The sequence below is a fragment of the Aethalodelphis obliquidens genome, unplaced genomic scaffold (genome assembly GCF_003676395.1).
Source record: "Aethalodelphis obliquidens isolate GAN/ISIS:26980383/991018 unplaced genomic scaffold, ASM367639v1 scaffold31, whole genome shotgun sequence".
In the NCBI taxonomy this organism is placed as follows: domain Eukaryota; kingdom Metazoa; phylum Chordata; class Mammalia; order Artiodactyla; family Delphinidae; genus Aethalodelphis; species Aethalodelphis obliquidens.
The window spans coordinates 7,193,132-7,218,155 of record NW_020837975.1 but is presented as its reverse complement, the minus strand read 5'-3'; the positions used below and the strand labels follow the sequence as shown (position 1 = coordinate 7,218,155).

The 25,024-nt window shown below is 43.4% G+C and overlaps 1 protein-coding gene across 3 annotated transcripts in view; it reads right to left on the bottom strand.

Annotated features, from left to right (window-relative positions):
• The window catches only part of BLTP3A (bridge-like lipid transfer protein family member 3A), a 57,150-nt gene extending 33,533 nt beyond the window's left edge, over positions 1–23,617 (bottom strand). For all 3 annotated transcript variants that reach the window (XM_027127018.1, XM_027127016.1, XM_027127017.1), the window contains exons 1-4: positions 23,398–23,617; positions 3,193–3,355; positions 3,053–3,091; positions 2,244–2,335 (exon numbers count right to left, since the gene is read on the bottom strand). In XM_027127018.1, the coding sequence (XP_026982819.1) occupies positions 2,244–2,335; positions 3,053–3,091; positions 3,193–3,355; positions 23,398–23,441 (338 nt within the window). In that variant the 5' untranslated portion in view covers positions 23,442–23,617. The remainder of the gene's footprint in view (positions 1–2,243; positions 2,336–3,052; positions 3,092–3,192; positions 3,356–23,397) is intronic.
• Between the last annotated feature and the right edge of the window lie 1,407 nt (positions 23,618–25,024).

The following is a 25,024-nucleotide window of genomic DNA, read 5'->3' as shown; positions in this document are numbered from 1 at the left end:
AATGAAACAAATGAATGCCTCTGTATGTCAAATTGGTATCCAACCATAAGAAGAATGATTTCAAGTAATTTTAAAACACAGTATTTTTTTTTTTTTTGCGGTACGCAGGCCTCTCACTGTTGTGGCCTCTCCTGTTGCAGAGCACAGGCTCCAGACGCGCAGGCTCAGCGGCCATGGCTCACGGGCCTAGCTCCGCGGCATGTGGGATCTTCCCGGACCGGGGCACGAACCCGTGTCCCCTGCATTGGCAGGCGGACTCCCAACCACTGCGCCACCAGGGAAGCCCTAAAACACAGTATTTTGACAATACATCCCTAATAGGATATATCATAAGGTTAAAACACACATACACACAAAGAAAGCTACTGCATTCAGTAGTCGTATCGATAGTTATAATACTGGTTTTGTTATTTTTTGAAACTACTGAAAAAGTAAATCATTTATTATATTATTGTAGTTAGGAACCAAGATTCAGTATATGAATAAAAAATACAGGGACTTCCCTGGTGGTCCAGTGGTAAAGAATCCGCCTTCCAATGCAGGGGACGCAGGTTCGATCCCTGGTCGGGGAACTAAGATCCCACATGCCGCAGGGCAACTAAGCCTGCATGCCACAACTACTGAGCCCGCACACTGCAAACTGCAGAGCCCACATGCGCCACAACTAGAGAGAGCAAACCTGCACGCCACAACTAGAGAGAAGCCCATGCGCTGCAAGGCAGAGCCCGTGCTGCAAGGCAGAGCCCGCGCTGCAATGAAAGATCCTGTACACCTCAACAAACACCCCGTGTGCCACAACTAAGTGCTGACACAGCTAAGAAAAAAAAAAAAAGAATCCAGCATTTATCCTGACATTCCTGTACAAACTGTATTTCAAATAGTTGGTGAAAGAAAGTTCTTTATAGAAAATCACAACTAATAAATGCAATAGGAAAAAAGAATTATAAAATCTCTATTTTCTATCCTACAATGATATAATAGATCTACAGACAACCATCATCAATGGTCCTTAAACCATGAGGTAAGAGGTAGATGAGGAACTTATCATAACGGACAAGTCAGGCCAACATCATCTGAATCCACTGATTAATCCTAACCAAAGGAATATTATGTTCCTCCCATTACGTTACAGTAGGAAATACGTGGTACCATTCATGAAGTATTTTTACCAAGAAAACAAACAAACAAATGAATCAAATCCAGCCTTTAAATCTAACGACCAGATTAAACAAGAAACATTTAAAACGACACCTCGAGGACACAATCAGCCAAAATATAAAATGTGGGAAATTCTTTAGAAGAAATACTCCAGTTTCTACAAAGAACAAATGATACATAAAAAAGTGTAGGGATGGGGGACTGTTCAGAGCTAAAGAGCTTTAAAAGGCATATCCCCAAATATAAGGTGTGGAGCTCTGTGGAGCCACACTGAATTGTAAAAAAATATTTCAGAGACAATTCAGGAAAACTGAATATGCAGTAAGTATTAGATGATATTAAGGAATCCCTATTAATTCTATTAATTGTGATAATAGTACTGTGGGGTTTTTTCTTTCTTCTCAATCCTGTTTGTTAAAGACACACAATACAGAAGTATTTACAAGTGGAATGATATGGCACCTGGGATTTGCTTTCAAGAACTACAGAGTGAAAAAAAAAAAAAGAACTACAGAGTGGGGCTTCCCTGGTGGTGCAGTTGTTGAGAATCCTCCTGCCAACAAAGGGAACACGGGTTCAAGCCCTGGTCCAGGAAGATCCTACATGCGTGGATCAACTAAGCCCGTGCACCACAACTACTGAGCCTGCGCTCCAGAGCCCGCGTGCCACACCTACAGAAGCCTTCGCACCTAGAGTCCCTGCTCTGCAACAAGAGAAGCCACTACAATAAGAAGCCCGCACACCGCAACGAAGAGTAGCCCCCGCTGACCGCAACTAGAGAAAGCCCGCGTGCAGCAACAAAGACCCAACACAGCCAAAAATAAATAAATAGATAAATAAGAACTACAGAGTGTGCGAACACACACACATACACACACATAAAGTGGCAGAAGAAAGGTAGAAAAAGAATGGTAAAATGTTGAGAATTGTGAAAGTTAGATCTTCAGTGCATGGGGGTTCAGTACACTATTCTCTCTATTTCAGTGCATGTTTGAAATTTTCCATAATAAAGTTTTTATTTTTTAATTAAAAGGTGATCCGAACCAGTTAATATGTTGGAAATAATAGGACCCAAAGCAACTAACCTCTGCCCTGAAGCGAGGGCAATAGGAGACTGTCCATTGGGGGACCGAGGCTCTTCACATGTCTTCATCTCCACCTCTACCTTATCCAGACACTGAAATAAAAGCCACAGAGAGCTAAGCATCTGCACAAAATCCCACACAGCACAGACTGTGTCTTATCCATCTCTGTGCTCCAATACCTAGTCGAGGGCTGTGCCCACAGTAGGCAGATAATAAATGTCTGTCGAATGAATGAATGAACAAACTGAAATACAAAGAGAGCCCTCATCTTCCGCCTTCCATTTCCATTAGCAGCAGAACTCCATGACAAGCATGGGATTAGCTCACAGCAGAAAAAGAAAACATATATCCAAGTTACCGAGATATTACTATCCCTGGGGACTCCAATCTTTGGGGTAAAGATATGTATCAATCAGTTCCTGGAGGGCTTTCCGCTGATAATCACCCAACAGTCAACATGAACTAAACTTCTAATTTTTCCTCTGTCAGGAGTCCAAAGGAAATGTAAAGGTAGAACCTGGGCAGCAAAACTTGTTTTAAAATAAAAACGAAAATCAAAATAAAACAAAATCAACTCAGGACTCCAGGGTCTTGTGTCTCAGTGCTAACTGCTATGTTGCACAGCAGTTCCAGAAAAAGCCCAGACAATAGTCACTCTGTCTGACAGAGGAGCTCGCAAGCCAGACAGAAGAACCCACACTCCCAAAAGGGACAGCCCATCAGGGCTCCTCCCCATCTTCTCTCAGATCTTCTAAAACCTTACCCCAGCCATCCCCATTTGATTACTTGCAATCAAGAAAGGCCATTACCAAGCAAATTGGGTGTGTCTTCAACTTTGTCCACTGGATCTGAAAGAGGAAAGCAAAGACTCAGGGCTGTGGGAGTCACCCCTCAAGAAGGCAGTCCTGCTGTCCAAAGAGAGTAGCAGCACTCTGACCCCCATTCTCACCCGGATTGAGGCCCTGTTGCAGTAGACCCGAGTGATGGCTAACCAGGTGGGAAGCTCCAGCACATTCTGTAGAACCTCTTCATCCAGCTCCAGGTTGGTCAGCTGACCCTCCCCTTTCAGGGTGCTCAAATTGATTTTGTCCGGGGAAAGATTCTTAGTGAACCTGAAAAGAGTGATGATAAGAAGCTATTATTTCCACAGAAATCTGCACATGGGCATTATAGCAAATAACACTTCTCAGTTTAGAGAAAAGAGAAAGTTAAAGAACAAATGGGGACTAATGGCCACACTGTCTCTACGCCATGTAAGATGTTAGGTGAGGACTTCCCTGGTGGCACAGTGGTTAAGAATCCACCTGCCAATGCAGGGGACACGGGTTTGAGCCCTGGTCCGGGAAGACCCCACATGGCACGGAGCAACTAAGCCCGTGCGCCACAACTACTGAGCCTGCGCTCTAGAGCCCATGAGCCACAACTACTGAAGCCCGTGCACCTAGAGCCCGTGCTCCGCAACAAGAGAAGCCACCGCAATGAGAAGCCCCCTCACCGCAATGAAGAGTAGCCCCCACCTGCCTCAACTAGAGAAACCCCATGTGGAGCAACAAAGACCCAATGCAGCCAAAAATTAATTAATTAATTATTTTTTAAAAAGATGTTAGGTGAGACATTTCATTCTGTCTCGACTGTGTCATCTTTCTACTCAAAAACCTACAATGGGAATTCTGGAGAAATGGCTATAGCAGTGGCAATAGAGCCTTTTGATATATCTGAATCTCCATATAAAACCAGGACTAGATAGCAACTAAAAAACCCATGGATAACATTTAAAACAAAACTAGAAGATAAAGCATCCTCATAAACCCTCATACACAAGCAGGCAGGGAAAAAACATTAACAGCCACAAGACATGAATTCTATAAGCAGCTGTGCAGATCAACACAGAGGAAAACAATAGGGCATCAGACAGATCAGAGAACAGAAGAACCCCAAGATAACCAAGTACTCAGCGAAAAGCAATGTGAGCCAATTTGAGAAAGCAACTGAAACTGGAGGGATTTGGGGCAAGGGGCCCAAAGGAGCTGAAGCAATCTAACCCTATAAACTCATGGAACTAACCAAGGCTCCTTCCTAGGACAGGGTACTGCTGGGAAAGGAATCAAAACTGAGCAAGACAGAAATGAAGAAAAGAGATGGTCCAAATAAAAGTGGGGCGGGGGTGTTGGGGGGTAACAGACCAGAATATCTCAGAAAGCAAGCCATTATACTTTTTAAACACTATTTGAAACAGCAGAAGAGGGAGCTCTATGAGGTTAGAATACAAAACAGTAGCAGATTAATTATGGGCTTGTTAAGTAGGGTAAAGTGAAACCCCAGACCCTTACACCTACCTTTACTGATGTGACAAAAGAACACACAACCACTTACAGACTTGCCAAAGGGACTGAACCTGAATCTCATCACGCTACTGGGTCCAGCTGCTAATTTGCAGGAAATACAGAGGAAAACTGCTGAACTGCACCATAAGTGGGCAATCAGCAAAATCCAGGCCATGGGAAACTCTACAGATCAAGGGGCCTGGACATAAACAATGCACACAGGCCCATCCTCTCCCTTTTCCACAGTCACTGTCTCGTCTTTGCTCATGTGCTCTTGCCACCCACTCCTTTTCCTGGAGCACCCTTATCACAATTTGCCATTCAAGGCCCAACTCCAGACTTCTCACTGAGGCTTTCTTTCCCTAACTGCTTGAACTCACATTAAACTCGTACCTTCTACATCCCTGGAATCTGTAACACACATTTAGGTCATAATCAGAGAGGGTCTTAGGGTGTTCTCTAATTTTCCCATGTGTAACTACTGCTGCACAATTAGATGTTGAGCCCTTTGATCAGGGGCTTAGTCTTAGCCATCCCTCCTAATAAAATGGTTCCCTGACAGAATGCTGGGCCTACATACCTCGTAGCTAACTGCCCTGTTGACTGACTACTCCCAGCTCCCTTCTCTCATCTTTCTGGCTGGATCAACTTAAGGCCATTGCCTCACAGTGTAACCCCTCTCCTGTATGACAAGTTGTCTAGATGAATCTCACCCATATAAGTTCTCACTGTTGTTGCCTCACATAGTCACTATTTTCTACCCCAATAATGAATTCCATTTCTCCTTCCATCAGTAACTATACTTAGCCCTTACATATATTAGATGCTAATAGCTGACTTTAGAGTTATATGTTGTTTACCAACTTTTTTTTCACACATATCCTTTCCTTTTACTAAGCTATGTTTTCAGTCTTTGTGGTTTTCCTTGGACCATAACATCATGACGGGCAAGAGTTTTATCTTTACAATTTTCCCCTACAGTGACTAACATGGTATTCAGTTGGCCAAAAAGTTCATTCAGGTTTTTCAGTAAAGTGCTATGGAAAACCCGAACGAACTGTTTGGCCAACCCAATACTATGTAAAAGGGCTCTGTAACAATTTTTTAAATGATAGTAAAAAAATTTTTAGAAGTTTATAAACACACAGTACTGTATGATATTAACAGGTACACAGAAATGCACTGGCATGATAACAACAAATTCAGGGAAATGCTTACTCATGGGACAAGAGGAGGAGACCACAGCAAGTGTCACCTGTATGGACAATGCTTATTTCTCAAGTTGGGAGGTGACTGTATGGCTATTCATTATATCACTCTCTATACCTTTCAGTATGGCAAGTATTTCACAATAAATCTACCTAAGATTTCTATCAACAACCTACTGTATAAACTTCCTGTTGAGAGAGCTACTCCTCCCATTGGGTCTCTCACACTCCTACATGTCTTGGTGGGTAAGAAAAACACAAAACACATGACCCTGACTGCTCCTTACCCAGGCCACTTCTCAGGATTCTGTTTGCAAAGCGTTTTGAGGGATGAAGTAATGTCCCCCTCCAGGGCAAAGAGCAGGCTTGTGTACCACGTACTATAAAAGCAGTGGATTCCCCAAGCTCAATGTTCCAGTCCTACGACACATGTACAGGCATCCATCGGGACCTGTTCATACCACACCCATGGGACCTGTGGGGGCAAGGGGAACTAGTGCAAACCTGTGTTTATGCTGCTTGCTGGGCCATGAGTAATAAAGTCCTTTGTCTCTGACCCAGGAGCCTCGTGCTCTGCCAGCAACCACGAACTGCAGCAGGCTGTTAGCTTCTAAATAGGATAAAATAAAATCCCAGACCCTTACACATACTTTTACTGATTTTAATTCATTAAAAAAAAATTAATCAACATTTACTGAGTATGAATCAATTTTATTCTAGGAACCAAAAGAACAAGTTTTCTAAAATGGCTCCTATTCTCTGAAAACTAACTTGCCACAGAGGGAAAGAGAATTCCTCTTTTCCTGTAAAGAAGGGCCACCTACTAGGAAACAGGACTGGGTGTGAAAGGGAAAAATGAACACCTTAACCACTTCCACTATGCCAAACAACAACAACAACAACTGAAAGTAAAGGAAGATACAGTGCACATCCCTGAGTAAACTGGAGGAAACACAGTCCTGAAGGAAGGAAAGGAAAGCAGAAGACAGAACTCAATGTTATTTGTAATCACTAGGTACCAGCAGGCTTTGTTTTTCAAGCCCCTTTTGTATCTAAAATAAGATATTACAATTATTTCCTCCCAGCAACCCTTCCTTTACTCTTTAAGTATTCAGGGAAGCCACCTCAGCTCAGAAATGGGGGCAGGGCATCCATCAGAAGAATTAGTCTTAAAGATAATAATTTTTGAAGACATAAAATTAGTTTTGAGGACTGTGTGTCTCCCCTCTCCTTTGCACAGATTCTGATAAGACCCCACCTCCTCACCTCAGCTGAGAATCACTAAGATAAGCTACTTTTCCTTCTGATAAAAAGTTATTTTCAAGAAAAAAAAGTAATAGGTACTTTTTCAAGTATGTTTCTCTCTGAAAAAAAGAAGAACATACTTCAAATGAAATGAATAAGTTACACCGCTTATTAGCACTGACATTCTCAGAGTGACTGTATTAAATAGGTAGCATACATCTAACTTCTATACTGTATTCTATGCAAAATCTAACTCTATTTACAGTTCCATATAAAATAAATGTCATTTTTTCAAGCCTTAAAAAAATAAAAAAGTATGACAACATTTTACTTTGTACCAGTCACTGAAAAGGAATTTAAACACATTATCTCAATTAGTCTTCGCAATACCCCATATGAGGTATGCATCATTATCCCCATTTTAAAGAGGAAGAGCAATGGTTCTGATGAACCTAGGGGCAGGACAGGAATAAAGACGTAGACCTAGAGAATGGACTTGAGGACACGAGGAAGGGGAAGGGTAAATTGGAACAACTGAGACAGTAGCATTGACATATATACACTACCAAATGTAAAACAGATAGCTAGTGGGAAGCAGCTGCATAGCACAGGGAGATCAGCTCCGTGCTTTGTGACCACCTAGAGGTGTGGGACAGGGAGGGGATACGGGGATACATGTATACATACGGCTGATTCACTTTGTTATACAGCAGAAACTAACACAACATTGTAAAGCAATTATACTCCAATAAAGATGTTAAAAAAAATAAAGAGGAAGAACATGAGGCTCAGATGTGAAGTCATTTGCCCAAGGTGACAGGGCAGGAAGAGGCAGAGAAAAAGCATGAACCCAGCTCTGCTCACTGGACTGTCTTACTTCTAGTAACATTTTCACTCAGTAATATGTTCCTCTAAAACACATCTGGCACAGAATGAATTTATAAGCTATCTCAGAAATGGTTAGAGGACATCTTTTCCCTTTTACAACCTACCATGGACTGCTTAACCTGTATAAGAAGAATAAATCTGTTTGGGGGGGTAAAGTTATAGTGTAACTCCATCAAAAACTTTTCTGCACTTCGCCAAACAAATCAGATTAATAAAATCTTTCTTAAGTATGCCCAGGGCTAAGTCACCACCATACCAGCAGTAATGCCCAGTCTCTACCAAGACACTGACAAGAGACCACACAGGTTACTGTGCCATCATCTCTATGATCAAATATGCAAGTAAGTTAGTAAGTAATCATCAAAAACTGAACACACAAAACCAAGAGTTCTTTACTTATGCTCTAAGGACGGCTGACAGTACGGGCGGGTTATGCCGGACCACCACAGGCTGTTCTCCCATAACAGTAATAATGATATAACATAGATTTGCTTTTTAATTTATCAATTTACTTTTAGGAGTCAACAAAAAATGGCTATTACCTTACCAGCTTCTCAAAAATGCAGTAAGGGGCTTCCCTGGTGGCGCAGTGGTTGGGGGTCCGCCTGCCGGTGCGGGGAGCACGGGTTCGTGCCCCGGTCCGGGGGGGATCCCGCGTGCCGCGAAGCGGCTGGGCCCGTGGGCCGTGGCCGCTGGGCCTGCGCGTCCGGAGCCTGTGCTCCGCAGCGAGAGAGGCCGCAGCGGTGAGAGGCCCGGGTAACGCAAAAAAAAAAAAAAAAAAGACAAAAATGCAGTAAGAATTACTCAACTGATATTGTCCACATTTTATAATAACAAAGAATAGGTGAAAAGGTGACCCATGGGGCCAGTCGTGGGGGAGGTTTGTGGAGGTCTACTCAACCAAAGAAACCACTGATCTGAGATCTAATCAGAAACCATCCAACAACCCCTGGTACAAATTTCATTCAGCATTTGTGCTCCTAATAGAGGATGACATCACTGAGTCCAAGGGTGGCTGAAAAGGCTAATGGAAGCCTGCTATTTATTCCACTTCAAGAATGTGGGAAAACATTTTCTGGCCATCTGTTACTGTTACAGAGCATAGAAGCTAAGATGAAATCAAGATGGAAAAACAGATTTTGATCAGGTTTCATTTCTGCCAGAGAACTGCAATCTGCCAAAGAGACAACAGAGAAAGGCTCTCAGACATCTTTACATGTACCACAATGATGGAAAGTGAGAATTCTTAGATTTGCAGTCACAGAATTTCAGAGCTAGAAGGGATCTTAAATAATCACTTAGTCCAGGGACTTCCCTGGTGGTCCAGTGCTAAAGAATCCGCCTTCCAATGCAGGGGACCCGGGTTCGATCCCTGGTCAGGGAACTAAGATCCCACATGCCACAGGGCAACTAAGCCCCCGTGCCACAATTACTGAGCTCACGCACCTCAACGAGAGAGCCCGTGTGCTGCAAACTACAGAGCCCATGCACTCTGGAGCCTGCACACTTCAACTAGAGAGAAGCCCATGTGCCACAACGGAAGATCCCATGTACCACAACTAAGACCCAATGCAGCATGCATGCACGCATAAATAAGTAAATAAATAAACATAGTCTTTTTTTCACCTTCCATTTTTAAAGGACATTTTAGCTGGATATGGAATTCCAGGCTGAGTTTCTTCCTTTAAGCATTTTAAAGATATCATCCCATTGTCTTCTTGCCTCTTTCGTTACGGATGAGAAGTCAGCCATTAATTTATATCAATGTTCTCCTTTCTGTGATGAGGCATTTTTCTCTGGCTGCTTTCAAGTTTTTCTCTTTATCTTTAGTTTTCAGCAATGTAACTGTGATGTGCCTGGGGTGGTTTTCTTTGGATCTATCCTGCTTAGGGTTTACTGAGCTTCTTGGATTCAGTAAATCTGTTTTTCACCAAGCTTGAACATTTTTAGACATTATTTCTCCCACTCTCGCTCTGTTACAGCTCTTTTGAAATATTATTAACATACCATATATACATGCATTTAAAATGTACGATTTTTTTAGTATATTCACATAGTTGTACAACCATAAGCTTAATCAATTTTCACTACCTCCCTCAAGGAAAAAAAAGCCATACCCTGCAGCTATCACCCCCAATCTCCCCATCCCTCCCAAAGCTAGACAACTGTCATTCTATTTTTTGTCTCTATAGATTTGCCTATTCTGGACATTTAATATAAATGGAATCGTACAATATGTGGTCTCTTGTGACTAGCTTCTTTCACTTAGCATACTGTTTTCAAAGTTCTCTATGTTGTAACATAAATTGGCACTTCATTATTTTTTATAGCTAAGAATATTCCATTGCATGAATATGTCACATTTTGTTTATCCATTCATCAGTTGATAGATATTTGGGTTATTTCCACTTAGAGAATATTATGAATAATGCTACTATGAAAATGCAAGTACAGGACTTCCCTGGTGGTCCAGTGGTTAAGACTGCGCATTCCCAATGCAGGGGGCCCGGGTTTGATCCCTGGTCAGGGAACTAGATCCCACATGCCTCAACTAAAAGTTCACATGCTGCAACTAAAGATTCCCCATACTGCAACAAAGATCCCATGTGCCGCAACTAAGACCCAGCACAGCCAAATAAAAAAATAAATATATTTTTTTAAAAAAGCAAATACGGGGCTTCCCTGGTGGCGCAGTGGTTGAGAGTCCGCCTGCCGATGCAGGGGACACGGGTTCATGCCCCGGTCCGGGAAGATCCCACATGCCGCGGAGCAGCTGGGCCCGTGAGCCATGGCCGCTGAGCCTGCGCGTCCGGAGCCTGTGCTCCACAACGGGAGAGGCCACATCAGTGAGAGGCCCACGTACCGCAAAAAAGAAAAGCAAATACAAGTTTTTTTGTGGACTTACAAATTTTATTTCTGTTAGACATACACTTAGGAGTAAAATTGCTGGGTCAAACAGTAACTGTTTTACTTTTTGAGGAACTGCCTATTTTCCAAAGTGGTTGTACCATCTTGCAATCCTACCAGCAGTATTTGAGAGTTCTAATTTCTCCACATCCTCACCATCACTTGTTATTATCTGTCTTTTTCATTATAGCCATCCTAGTAGCCACTGTGGTTTTGGGGGGTTTTTTAAACATCTTTATTGGAGTATAATTGCTTTACAATGGTATGTTAGTTTCTGATTTATAACAAAGTGAATCAGCTATACATATACATATATCCCCATATCTCCTGCCTCTTGTGTCTCCCTCCCACCCTCCTTATCCCACCCCTCTAGGTGGTTACAAAGCACCGAGCTGATTTCCCTGTGCTATGTGGCTGTTTCCCACTAGCTACCTATTTTACACTTGGTAGTGTATATATGTCCATGCCACTCTCTCACTTCATCCCAGCTTACCCTTCCCCCACCTTTGTCCTCAAGTCCATTCTCTACATCTGCGACTTTATTCCTGTCCAGCCATTGTGGTTTTGATTTGCATTTCCTTGATGGTCTCATGATGTTGAACATCTTTTCATGTATTTATAGCCATGTCTATTCAGATACTCTGCCCATTTTTAAATTGGTTACTTGTATTTTTTTTATTATTTAGTTGTCAGCCATTATTCAGAAGTTTTTTGTCTTGTTTTAGTTATCTACTGCAGCAAAACAAATTACTCCTAGCGCCATAAAACAGTAAGCATTTTATTAAGCTCACACATTCTGTGCATTAGAAATCCATTCAAGGGATAACTAGGGTTGTTTTTCTCTGATTCATGATATCTGGGGCCTCATCTGGGAAGAGATGAATGGCTAGGAGCTGGGATTACCTGGAGCCCTCTTCATTCACATGGATGGGTCCTGAGCTGGAATGTCTCAAAGGCTGGGCTCAGCTGGGACTGTTGACTGCACACCTACATGTAGTTGCTTCGTGTAGCTTGGATGTCACTTCCACCCCCATTCAGTTGGTTACAAGAAAGCCACTAGGGCCAAGAGAAAAACATGTAAGGTGAAAGATATTGTTGTAGCCATCTTTGGAAAGTATAATCTGCCATGTATCTTATTCTCTCTTCTCTCCTTCTAGGACTCCAGTTACACATATTTTAATATTGTTCCATAGGCTGAGACTCTGTTTTCGTTTTTCAATCTTTTCTGTTCTTCAGAGTAGATAATTCCTACTACTCTATTTTCAAGTTCACTGACCCTTTCTTTAGCCATCTCCAATCTGCTGTTGAGCAAGTCCAATAAATATTTCATTTCAGATACTGTACTTTTAAGTTCTAGATTTTATATTTGGTTCTTTTTATACTTTCCATTTCTCTGCTCACATTCTCCATTTGTTGTCAAGTTTGCTTTAAAGTCCTTGTCTGATATTTATTACTACCAAGTTTATTTACTACTACCAAGTTTGCTTTAAAGTCCTTGTCCGATAATTCCAACATCTGAGTCATCTTGGGGTCATTTCTACTGACTGCCATTCTCTGGACAATGAGTCACATTTTCCTTTATTACACATGTAGTCATTTATTATTGTATACTGGACATTATTGAGATTCTGGATTCTGTCAATCTTCCTTTGAAGAATTTTGTTCTGTTGGGCAATTAACTCAGCTAGATTCATACTCCAAACTCTGTCTTCCCTGTGGTGGACAGAAGCTGAATCTCAGCTCAATTCTTTCAGCTTTCAACCATTGCCTTTCCAGGCTCCATGGAGTCTTCGCCCATGCATATCAAGGATTAAAGCAGATTTTAGGGCTTTCCCTTCTTTTTTTTTTTTTAATAATTGCAAATCTCTTTATTCTTTTTTTTTCTTTTTGGCTGCACTGGGTCTTCATTGCTGCACACTGGCTTTCTCTAGTTGCAGCGAGTGGGGGCTACTCTTCGTTGCAGTGCGCAGGCTTATAATTGCGGTGGCTTCTCTTGTTGCAGAGCATGGGCTCTAGGCATGCGGCTTCAGTAGTTGCAGCACGTGGGCTCAGTAGTTGCGGCTCACAGGCTCTAGGGCACGTGGGCTTCAGTAGTTGTGGTGCATGGGCTCAGTAGTTGTGGCTCGTAGGCTCCGGAGTGCAGGCTCAGTAGTTGTGGCACACAGGCTTAGTTGCTCCGCAGCATGTGGTATCTTCCCGGACCAGGGATTGAACCCATGTCTCCTGCACTGGCAGGCGGATTTTTTTTTTTCTTTGCATTACACAGGCCTCTCACTGCTGTGGCCTCTCCCATTTCGGAGCACAGGCTCCAGACGCGCAGGCTCAGCGGCCATGGCTCACGGGCCCAGCTGCTCCGCAGCACGTGGGATCTTCCCGGACGGGGCACGAACCCGTGTCCCCTGCATCGGCAGGCGGACTCTCAACCACTGCACCACCAGGGAAGCCCAGGCAGGCGGATTCTTAACCACTGTGCCACCAGGGAAGTCTGCTCCCTTCTTTCTGAGATTTATTCCCTCATTTTCCAGCCCCTCTTATAGCCCTGAACTCTACTCTCTGACTGCCCAAGCTAGTAAGACTGCAGACTTTTGCTTGAGTGCTAGCCATCACCCACCATGCAAAGTGGGGAGTGTCCTCAGGCAAAAAGCTATATAAGTGAGAATCTTACCCAGTGCAGTTCCCATCTTTCAAGTTCCCTGTCAGTTTCTGCCTCATTTGGTCACTTTCCAAAGTCTTCCAGTTGTTGCTTTTTACATACTACCCAGAGCTCGTAATTGTTACATGAGGGAGGGTTAGGTCAATATAAGATACTCCTATATTATTAGAAGTCGAACCCTTTTCTACCTCTGTCAAGCCAGTTCCTCAAATGAAGTGAGTTCCTGAACACTGCAGCCCCTTCTTTCGCTCAGGTTAAAAAACAGAAATTTCAAAAAAAGAGACACAGAGAGAGAAAAAAGAAAAACAGATGTCTCTTAGAAAAGGGAAATGCATATTTTCAGCTCTGCCTGGGAAAGCACTACACCAGATGGCATGAGGAAGTCAGCTTGAATGAACTTAGCCCATCCCTATCTGGATTGTCTACATTTCAGAACTCCCCAACTTTCAAATGACCCATATATACCACTGCCCAGACCCCTGCTGCCCAGACTCCTGCCCCATCCTCACTGCCACTGCAACAAAAACCACTTTTGGAAAATAAAAAACAAACTTGGAGCTTCCAGAGTATCTGTGGATTGAGGAGCTATGAAAGTAAGAGTAGCTTAGGGGAGTTGACCCTGTAGGACATATTATGAATTAGAGTTGGTCTAGTTAGAATAGCATTCCTGCTCCCAAATATGTTCTCTATTCCTCCCCTTGAGCTGGGTGAAATCATATATCCTAATGAACTGGGAATTTTGGTGAGAAAGTAAGGGGAGCAGAGCATATAGGCCTGAGGGTAGGGGGATATGGTAGCAGAGGACTGGGGGTAGAACCGGGGCAATGGGTGCATGAGAAGGGGGGACTTAGGAGGTGGGAAAGAGACATAAAGGAGAGAAGAGCAAGTATATCAAGAGCAAACTTGAGCTGTTTCAGATTCCAGACTAACTCAGTGGTTCTCAGCCCTAACAGACCCAACTCTACGAGTGGTATTGCCAAGAGTGACAACATTTTCTAAAATAACGTTCAAATCAATTTTCCCCCATGGTAGCTGCAGTCCTGGAACATTCACTCTAGTTTAAAGCTATGCAGGGAATTTCCTGGTGGTCCAGTGGTTAGGACTCCGTGCTTCCACTGCAGGGGGCACGGGTTCGATTCCTGGTCAGGGAACTAAGATCCCACAAGCTGCGCAGAGCAGCCAAAAAAAAAAAAAAAAAAAAAAAAATCTATGCAGTACTTTGTGTTTACATGTAAGTAGGCTTATATAATCTAAACAGGTAATTCACCTCTGTAAACATCTAACAAACATTCAGAAGTCAAAAAGAACAAAGGACAAGGAGTTCCCTAGTAGCCTAATGGTTAGGATTCCAGGCTTTCACTGCCGTGGCCCAGGTTCAATCCCTGGTCAGGGAACTGAGATCCCGTAAGCCACTTGGTGCAGCCAAAAGTAAATAATTAATTAATTTTTAAAAAGACAAAGGACAATCCTTCTTTGTGTGAAATGATTCTGCATACTGCATGACGTCAGCATCTCCAGCCCACTCATTAAAAGCTGGTCACACTCCTCAATCACAACCAAAAAAAAAAGTCCTTGTTGAGATACAATGATCTCAATGATCTAAAAGATCTTACTCCAAGGAATGGGAAAGAAAAACGTTTTCTTCTTCTTCTTCATCTCCCCACCTCCTTCAAATGGTTCCCTAACAATCAAGATCCAGATCTCCATCTAGTGAGCTTATATTATATATAATTAACACACTATTGCTTTTGTGGGCTAACTGGGAACCTATTCAACATTTATAACACTATTTCTACTACTGGACCACACACTCCAAATTTCAAACTTAGAAATAAATTTTGAGAACATAACACTTCCATAAGTCAGAGACTTAAATACACTGACCTCTCACCATCCGTGTTCTCATTCTTTAAATGATGGGCTGACATCCAAGATAGATAGATATAGATATAGATATCTCCAAGGCACTATAAAGACTGAGTATACATGTAAAATGATCATTGCTGTGGGCGAATAAAACAACGTCAATCAACAAATAACTTATAATACATCTAGTCCTTATTTTTGTGGCAAGAAGGTACAAACTACATACCCTTTACCTAACTTGCTAATGTGAATTATTTTTACACCTTAGTTTTTCCATTTACTACAGATATTGATTGATTGATTGATTCTACTGCTTATAAATATTGGGAAATGTTCTTTAGCATCTATAATCAGCACCAGTAGCACTTGCTTCATCACACAGAGATAAAAGGTCCCTTAATGACACTGGGTGAATTGGATTCCCTTGCCCTTCTGCTCTCCCACCCCCACTCCTGCTCCGGTCTACGGTTCCATGAGTTATAACTATACACCTCCATTCTACATACCTTCTCCTGCACCCACTTAACCCATTCAAAACATCTTAAACTCTCTGGTTTTCAAAGTAGCCAAAGGACATAATCCCTGCCATATGGGGGTCACACTCCATTGGTTGTAGAGAATTAAGCTGTGATAAAAAGAATCTTTTTTTTTTTCCAGCAATTAACACCATACTTAACAGATTATTATTCAACCAGGCTTTATATTAGGTGAGGGTAACTAAATGACCTCTAATTTTTTTTTTCCGCTGTGAGAATACAGTATATGATTGTGCTATCTTCTTAAACTTTGGATAATTAAATCTTCTAAGGACCCAACCCAGTATTATATTTCAAGTATTTCACCTATGCCGAGGTCAAAGTTTACCTTGTAGTGTGCCTTGATAAGAAAAAAATGATAAATGGGACCAGCCCTTGTTTCCCTCTCTCCTTAAGCAGTGATACAGAGCATTCATCTCTACCTCTCCGTATTAAAATATTAAGAAACATAATTCTTAAATATCTAAAGAATTAGACATTTGGGTAAGTTAGGCACTGTCAGTGATCTCTCTTGAGCAACTTTAATATGATAAGTAATAGTCACTGTTCATTGAATACTTTTTCAGTAGCAGGCACTTTTATACATTATTTCTAATCCTCAAAACAACAGAGTGCGTTATTATCCCCCATTTTACAGATGAGAAAACTGAAGCTTCAAGAAGCAAAAAGACTTGCTGAACACCAGTTTACAAGTAGCAGAGTCAGAATGTACAGCCACCTTTTAGAATCCAAAGTCCTGGTTCTTTCTACTACAATGACATGCCTCTCAATTAATTTTTCAAAGCAGCTAATTTCATTATTTGTGAATCATACATTAAGCTTTGTACGTCAGATACATATGACAGTACTGCTTTGAAATTTTTATTGCTTATAAATGCTACTTTTTAAGACACAACACAACCACTTTATGATAAAAGGGAATCATCCTTGGAAAGTTGTAAAGACTCTAATACAAAAACTATGAAATTCAGGGCTTCCCTGGTGGCACAGTGGTTGAGAGTCTGCCTGCCGATGCAGGGGATGCTGGTTCGTGCCCCGGTCTGGGAAGATTTCACATGCCGCGGAGCGGCTGGGCCCGTGAGCCATGGCCGCTGAGCCTGCAGTGAGAGGCCTGCACACCGCAAAAAAAAAAAACTATGAAATTCAAGTTTTAGTTTCTTTAGTAAAGATAAAAGACTATGCCAATGGGGTACTAAGCTTATAGAACAGAATGAAATTATTTAATATCCAGGGTAGTCTGAAGACAAATATTTAACAAAAACTCAAACACCTAATAAACGGCCCCTCCTTTCTCTCAAGGTACATGACTGTTATTTTGACAGGGAGCAAAGCATCACATCTCTTCCAAGCAAGAAATGTATGGGCTAATGGTTACAAATTACCCTAATTATTTTCATTGAACCTCCCAATTTGAACATTTCTCCAAAAAGATCTGTTTTCAAGGTTCTGACATTTGCTTGTCAGACATTTGACATTTGCTTGCTCAAATTTACAAATAAATCAGAATTTGAAAATTAAACAGAGGCAAAAATAAAGTGGCCATCTGGTTTACCACAGATGAAGTAAAGAAATTTTCAAAACATACGCAACAGAATGACTAAAATGTCATGAAGAACCTAGGGGTAAGACAGGAATAAAGACACAGACCTACTGGAGAACGGGCTTGAGGATATGGGGAGGGGGAAAGGTGAGCTGTGACAAAGCGAGGGAGAGGCATGGACATATATACACTACCAAACGTAAGGTAGATAGCTAGTGGGAAGCAGTCGCATAGCACAGGGATATCAGCTCCGTGCTTTGTGACCGCCTGGAGGGAGATGCAAGAGGGAAGAGATATGGGAACATATGTATATGTATAACTGACTCACTTTGTTATAAAGCAGAAACTAACACACCATTGTAAAGCAATTATACTCCAATAAAGATGTTAAAAAAATTAAAATTTTAAAATTTTAAAAAATAATAATAATTAAAAAAAAGAATGACTAAAATGAAAAAGATAAAAAATACCAAGTGTTGGCAAGGATATAGAGCAACCAGAACTCTCATACATTTCTGGTGGAAGTGCAAATTGGTACAGCCACTTTGGAAAACTGTTTGGTAATATCTATTAAAATTTCACATATACATATCCCACAACCCAGAAATTCCACTCTTAGGTATATCCCCAACCAATATGTATACATCTGTTCACCAAAGGACATATACTAGAATGTTTCTAACAGCACTATTCAGCATAGCCCTAAACTGGGAAACTATCCAAATGTCCATCAATAGTAAAATGTATAAATGCATTTAGGTATATTCACATAATAGAACACTAGACAGCAATGAAAATGAAAAAATCTACAAATTGATACAACAGAGATTAACCTCACAAAAATAATGTTGAACTAAAGAAGCCAGACATGAAAGCATACATTCTGTGATTCCATTTATATAAATTACAAAAAAAGACAAAACTAATCTTTGCTGTTAGAAATCAGGACAGTGGCTACCCTTTGGTAGAGGTAATGATGGGAGGAGACACAAGGGTGTTTCTTGGTGCTGGTAATATTCTCTTCCTCCACGTGGGTGCTGGCAGCAAGAGTATGTTCAGTAGATGAGAAGCATTAGAGCAGCAGAGTGATTAAGGAGCCCGGCTCTGGGGACTTCCCTGGTGGTGCAGTGGTTAAGAATCTGCCTGCCAATGCAGGGGACATGGGTTCGATCCCTGGTCCAGGAAGATCCCACACGCCGCAGAGCAACTAATCCCGTGCGCCACACTACTGAGCCTGCACTCTAGAGCCTGCACTCCGCAACTACTGAGCCTGTGTGCTGCAACTTCTAAAGCCCGCGTGCCTAGAGCCCATGCTCTGCAACAAGAGAAGCCACTGCAATGAGAAGCCCGAGCACTGCAACAAAGAGTAGCCCCCACTCACTGCAACTAGAGAAAGCCCGCGCACAGCAACGAAGACCCAAAGCAATCAAAAATAAATAATAAATAAAATTTAAAAAAATAAATAAAATAAAACAGATGATTAATAAGGCATTTAAAAAAAAAAAAAGGAGTCCGGCTCTGGAATGGGAGTGACTGCGTTAGAATCTCAGTTCCATCACTTACTAGTTACAATTTGAGGCAAGTTATTTAACTTCTCTGTGCCTCATTTCTTCATCGATAAAATGGGCCTAATGTCTCCTTCACAGGGTTAGTCTGAGGATTAAATCATCATAAGACTTGTAAAATGCTTATTCGCACAGTTGGCTATCACTATTAAATATCTGCTGAGTAAACAAAAGCGCTTATTCTGAAGCAACGCAACAAGATGAGGAAGGAAACAAATACATCTATGATTGCACTATTGCCAGAAAATGCACAAAATAATTATTGGGGAAATGAAGATGACAATAAGTAAAGTCTAGTATAAAGGGGCGTGATCTGGAAGCTGAGACTAGGCCTAGAAACCTTCACCTAAACAGACCCTGGGCAAGCAGGGCAAGCCTCTCTGAGCCTGCAGCTCCCAGCAGTCCACCAGAGGCTGGCCCAGTGATCTCTCCAGGATGATGAGTATAAACGAGTGGAGGCACTGATCAGAAATGGAGAGGGCTGAGCTCACAGTCAGGCTCTCTTATTCTCTGAAAGGACTCTGAAATCATCTATGCCTCTGAATTTCACCTAATGCTTATGTTTTTTAAATATCTATCATGTCTATCAGCCATGTCTTTGTCACTCGGGGTCACATTTCCCGCAGCCATTCTGAGTAAATAATTCATACTTCTGATGGGTTTCTAAAAGAGCCAGTTGGATTAGTTGCTGTCACCCATACCATGGAAGTGTATTCTCTGGCCATGTGATAATAGCTACTCTTTATTAAACGCTACTTCCACGCCAGGCACTATAATAAATACTTTATCCCCAATTCTCAAAAAATTCTGCAAAGCACGTAGTATTCTTCCTTATTCTCATCCTTTACAGACAAGAAAACTAAGGCTCAGAAAGGCTGCCCTGTTCATTAAGTGGCAGAGCTAGAAGGTGAATCTAGCTTGTCTGGCTCCAGAAAAAAAACGCTCTTTTCCTGAGCCATGGTCCCTTGACTCACTTTACAATCTATCATATTTCTTCTTACTTGTATAACAAAAGGTCTTAGCTAAGGTGTTCTAAAACAAGAATAATCTAATTTGGTGAAAAATCAATTTTGGATATTTTTTAAATGATTACTTTTGTTTCTAAGTAAAGGTCTCCTCCTGGGTTTATTTAAATGAATACTGTACATTGAAGCTATTTGTATTAAACAGCAGTTATCCAAACCATAGGTTAAAGCCCTTAGAAGAGATTTATACTTCTTTCCTCCTGAATCCCCAGTGCCCAGATCAGTGCTTGGCCTAGAGAAGACACTTAACAAAAGTATCTTGAACATCACCTCCTTCAAATCTTGTTTACCAAAATACTCTACTAACAAGTAGGATGCATTCCAACAAGAAACTTTAGTACCTGAAACTTCATGACCAAAATTAAAAATAATATGCAAGTCACTGGGATATCCTTCCTGCTATAGGATACTCTTCCAGGTCAAGCGGCACTGTCATCATCAACAAGTAATTATTAAACACCTATAAATATTTACTTAATATAGTAACCCAGTACCCCTTCTCCTCTCTCCTTCCCCATCAGGTTTGGCAAGACATAGAAGCTATAGTTCCCCTCCAGGCAGGCCGGCCTCTGTACGTGTAGTAGAGACCATACAAAGACACAAATGTCACATGTGATTAAGGCAGCTTTTCCGAGTTAAACCAACAGAAAGGCCTCAGGAGTTTGACCTTTCCCCCAGTTAGACCCATGTCCTAGCACTTTTCCAGGAGCCCTGAAATTGCAGCCCTGAATAACCTTCTCCCCCCACCTCCTCAGTCAACCACACAACCCTGAGGAAACAAGAAATTTCTCCCAATGTCTGTCATACCTACTCCTAATTCATCTAAAAGAGATACTTTGTTCACTAAGGATTCACTGAATGTGTTAGCATATACTACTAAAATTTTTCTTTAAAAGCTCTATCTTCATAGAGGGTGCACAGAATATGAGTGCCCTATGGGGAAAGTATACCAGAATTAGAAAGGTGGGTTCTATTTCTCTACCTTTTTTTTTGGCCGGGCCATGGGGCTTGTGGGATCCTAGTTTCCGGACTAGGGATTGAACCGGGCCCTTGACAGTGAAAGCGCTGAGTCCTGACCACTGGACCGCCAGGGAACTCCCTCTATTTCTCTACCTTACCTTCCACTGCAACTTAGGCAAGTCATTTATCCTCCTAGGCTTTACCTTCCTCAGCCATAAAATGAGAGGTTGAACTAGTCAAGGATTATTCAGGGCATTCACTCAAGATGCCTTATGGGGTTAAGGCATGTGCTTTAAGGGGTTCTTAACCCCTCCCCCCAGGGAACTTATATAAAAAATTACTTGTTTGTGTATGTGGATTTTTCTGGAGAAGTCTATGGCTTATATCAAATTGTCACACAAGTTATGGCCCCCAAAATAGCCATATCTCATGTTTTATTGAGCACTTACTATGTGCTAGGCACTTTACCAAGCCCTTGTGTATTAACTCATATAACCCTCACAATAACCCTTTGAGTTAGATACTATTATTATCCTCATTTTACAGTTAAAGAAAGTAAACCAAAAGGACTTCCCTGGCGGTCCTGTGGTTAAGACTTCACCTTCCAGTGCAGGGGTGAGGGTTCGATCCCTGGTGGGGGAGCTAGGATCCCCCATGCCTGGGGCCAAAGAACCAAAACATAAAATAGAAGCAACATTGTAACAAACTCAATAAAGACTTTTAAAAAAAAAAGAAAGAAAGAAACCAGAAAGAGCCTGGACTTTTAAACACAGTGCTATGTTAGGTAAGGTCATCTCTAAACTTTAAAATTCTCTGATTCTGTGTTCACTCAAATTAATGGTTTTCCTTTAGTTAAATTTTGTCTCATTTCACAATCATTAGTCCTACACATAAGTCTTTACACAGAACAACCAAATTTATGGAACACCCAAATGAATGTTACCTGAAAAACAATATACTAGGGAGTTAACCAAGTAAAGGGTCCAAAGGCACTTTCCAGCTCCAGCCTCCAATCTGCTTTTCCTTTTAAAACATGGTGTGGTGATTAACCAAAAGATGTATCTGAATCTAATGACTAATTAAAGTCTAAAATCAAAGTAACAGTAAATTGGCCAGTGTCTGCCAGAAAAGGAGATGCAGTGACAGGAATAGTGTCTCACACACCACTCACCAAGGCAATGAGAAGACCAGGAAAGACACATGAGTGCAAGGTCTTGGGTCCCATGTTGACTGGCTTCTCCCCCTACTTGCACCTCCTGAAAACCACTGACCACTGTGGAGCCAAGGATTGGATCACTCTCCACGTGACAGACAACGGCTGTCTAAAGGTATTAAGGTATCACCAAGCCCCGCTTGGAATAAGGAGTGAAAACGAACTGAAAGGCTAGCTTCCAATTTTTGTGGACACCAGTTCTGACAACCTGCAATCGTAATCAGGGGTCAGCAGTCACCCAATTACAACTGAATTGTTTTGCCTGTCACCTGGCTCGGGTCCAAATGACTTGAGGGACATCACATTGCTTAATAAATGACTGCAAAGTAGAAGTGGGCGTCGTTAGCTCTTTTCACAGGCTGTCAAAAAACCTCCACATCTTAAAGAGAAGGTTGTTGAAACTTTATGCCCAACTCTCATGGCCCTTCTCCATTTAGTCTATGTAAGGAGAAGAGAAGCAAAGGAAGGAGAAAGGAGATCAGAGGAACGGCCCTGGGTGCAAGGATTAGCTTTTTCAAGGGTGATGCAACAGGGTCAGCCAGACGATGAAGAGGAGGAGCTGGGTGCTTCTGGGAAGGCGAAACCAGTGTCGGGGTTGGGAATCTGAACGGAATATGGGTTACGCGGGACTGGGTGACAGGGTTATTTAGAAGGGGCAGGGGAAGAAGGATCTAGCCCGGAGCAGCACTAGGAAGAGGAAGGCCGGGGTGGCGGTGGTGGGCGGGTCAAGAGGCGGGCAGACGGCCCCGAGGGAGGGGCAGCGGGTCCTCAGCCGAGAGGAAACACAGCGGGGCGGGCAGGAAAGGATGGAAACCGCGGGGTCCACGGAGTGACGGGCAGAGGGCCCAGGGGGCATGCAAGGGAGGACGGGGTGACCTGCCCGGCGGTGTGGGAACTGAGGGTGCGCGCAGCCGGTCAGGAGACCCTTGGGGTCGGGAGGGCCGGGGGGCTGTTAGGCTGGGGAGGAGAGCCTGGGCACCCGCGCAAGGGCAGGGGCGCCGGGTCGCGGAGGACCCAGGGCCAGGGAAGAGCAGAGTGGTGACAACGTTCGGGGCCACCGGAGCGGGGAGGCGGCCGTCCGGCTCGAGTTGAGGCGGGGATCGCCGCCGAGTCCCGGCCCGGGCTGAGGAGAGGGAGGCCGGCCAGGAGCACGGCGTCAGGGAGGAGGGTCGAAGGGGGAGAGGAAGGGCCCGGGACCGCTGGGGCCGGCGCTGGCGCTCTCACCGGGACAGGTGCTTCAGGATCTGCTTCTTAATGAGCCCGGCCATGCCGGAGCCGCGGCCCGCGTGGAAGGCAGGCGGGCAGCTGTGTTCTCCTCAGCCGCCGAGAAGAGGCGGCCCCTCACCTCGCCGCGGCGCGGGGACCGGACGCCGCCGCCACAGCTGCCGCCATGGCGCCCTCCCGCCCCTGCTCCAGCGCCCCGCGCTCCGCCACGATCCCACCCACCCGCGCGGCGACAAGGAGATCGCGCGTCTCCAGCCTGGCTCGCGGCTGCCCGGAGCGCGCGCTGTGGGAGGGGCGCGCGGCGGCGACGGGGGCGCGCGCGGCGAGGGGCGGGGCGGGCGAGCTCTGAGCTCGCTCACTCCCCTCAGCCCCGCCCGCTGTCTGAAGCCGATGGAGATCTGAAGGACTTCGCCTCCGAACTGCAGGAGGTTCACACCTCCGCAGTCTCCTTGAAGCATCAGGGAAAGGCGGCGTGTCTGTAATTTTTTGCAGGAATTAGCTAGATAATTCCACACCTCCTGGTCCGCTTCTCATTCATTTCCCTCACACGTTAACTCATTTGTTGAGCACCAGCTAACTGTACTGCAGGAATCGGGCTGGGGAGTGAAAAGTAGTCTCAAGGACCTCACAGGCCCATAGAACCACTGCGCTCTGCTGCTTTGTGCTGAAGAGTGAGAGGGGGCGCCTCGCCATCCTCTATGTGCCCCTCTTAGCCTTTACCTGGTTAACCAATGGATAAATGTTTACTCAACACATATGAGATGTACTGCAGAGGTACCCACTCTCAAATGCTGGGGGCAGCAGAAAATGAGGCAGTAACTTTGACCAAGGGCTTTAGAGATCAACTTTGTTTTACAAATAAGGAAACTGAAGCCCAGGGGAAATAGTTGAAAGAGCTTACAGAAGGTCACAGCTACATAGTGAGACAGAAGACTAGAACCCAAGTGTTCTTACTCTCAGTCCAGTGCTACTTCCACTCAGTCCATACACTTAAAAGTGTAACCTATATGCCGGGGACACCTGTAGATTCAGGCAAAGGTGGGAAGGTGGCAGTTTTCTGGACTTAAACCATCAAGCAAAAGCCTAAGCAAAATACTCTCCGAGACAGGCTTATAGGAAATCTGGCCACCGGTTAATTTTAAGTTTATTCATTCTTGTAAATAGATAATACATGAACATAATACAAAAATCAAGATAAGCCTCCCCCCTCCCCTGTCCCTCAGCCATTCAATTCCCTTCCACTAAACCATTGTTACCCCTTTCCCAAATTATGTTTTTGTTTTGTTTTAATTTATTTATTTTTGGCTGCATTGGGTCTTCGTTGCTGCGCTCGGGCTTTCTCTAGTTGCGGCGAGCGGGGGCTACTCTTCGTTGCGGTGCGCGGGCTTCTCATTGCGGTAGCTTCTCTTGTTGCAGAACACGGGCTCTAGGTGCATGGGCTTCAGTAGTTGTGCTGTGCAGGCTTCAGTAGTTGTGGCACGCGGGCTCTAGAGTGCAGGCTCAGTAGCTGTTGGCGCATGGACTTAGTTGCTCCATAGCACGTGGGATCTTCCCGGACCCGGGCTCCAACCCGTGTCCCTAGCACTGGCAGGTGGATTCTTAACCACTGCGCCACCAGGGAAGCCCC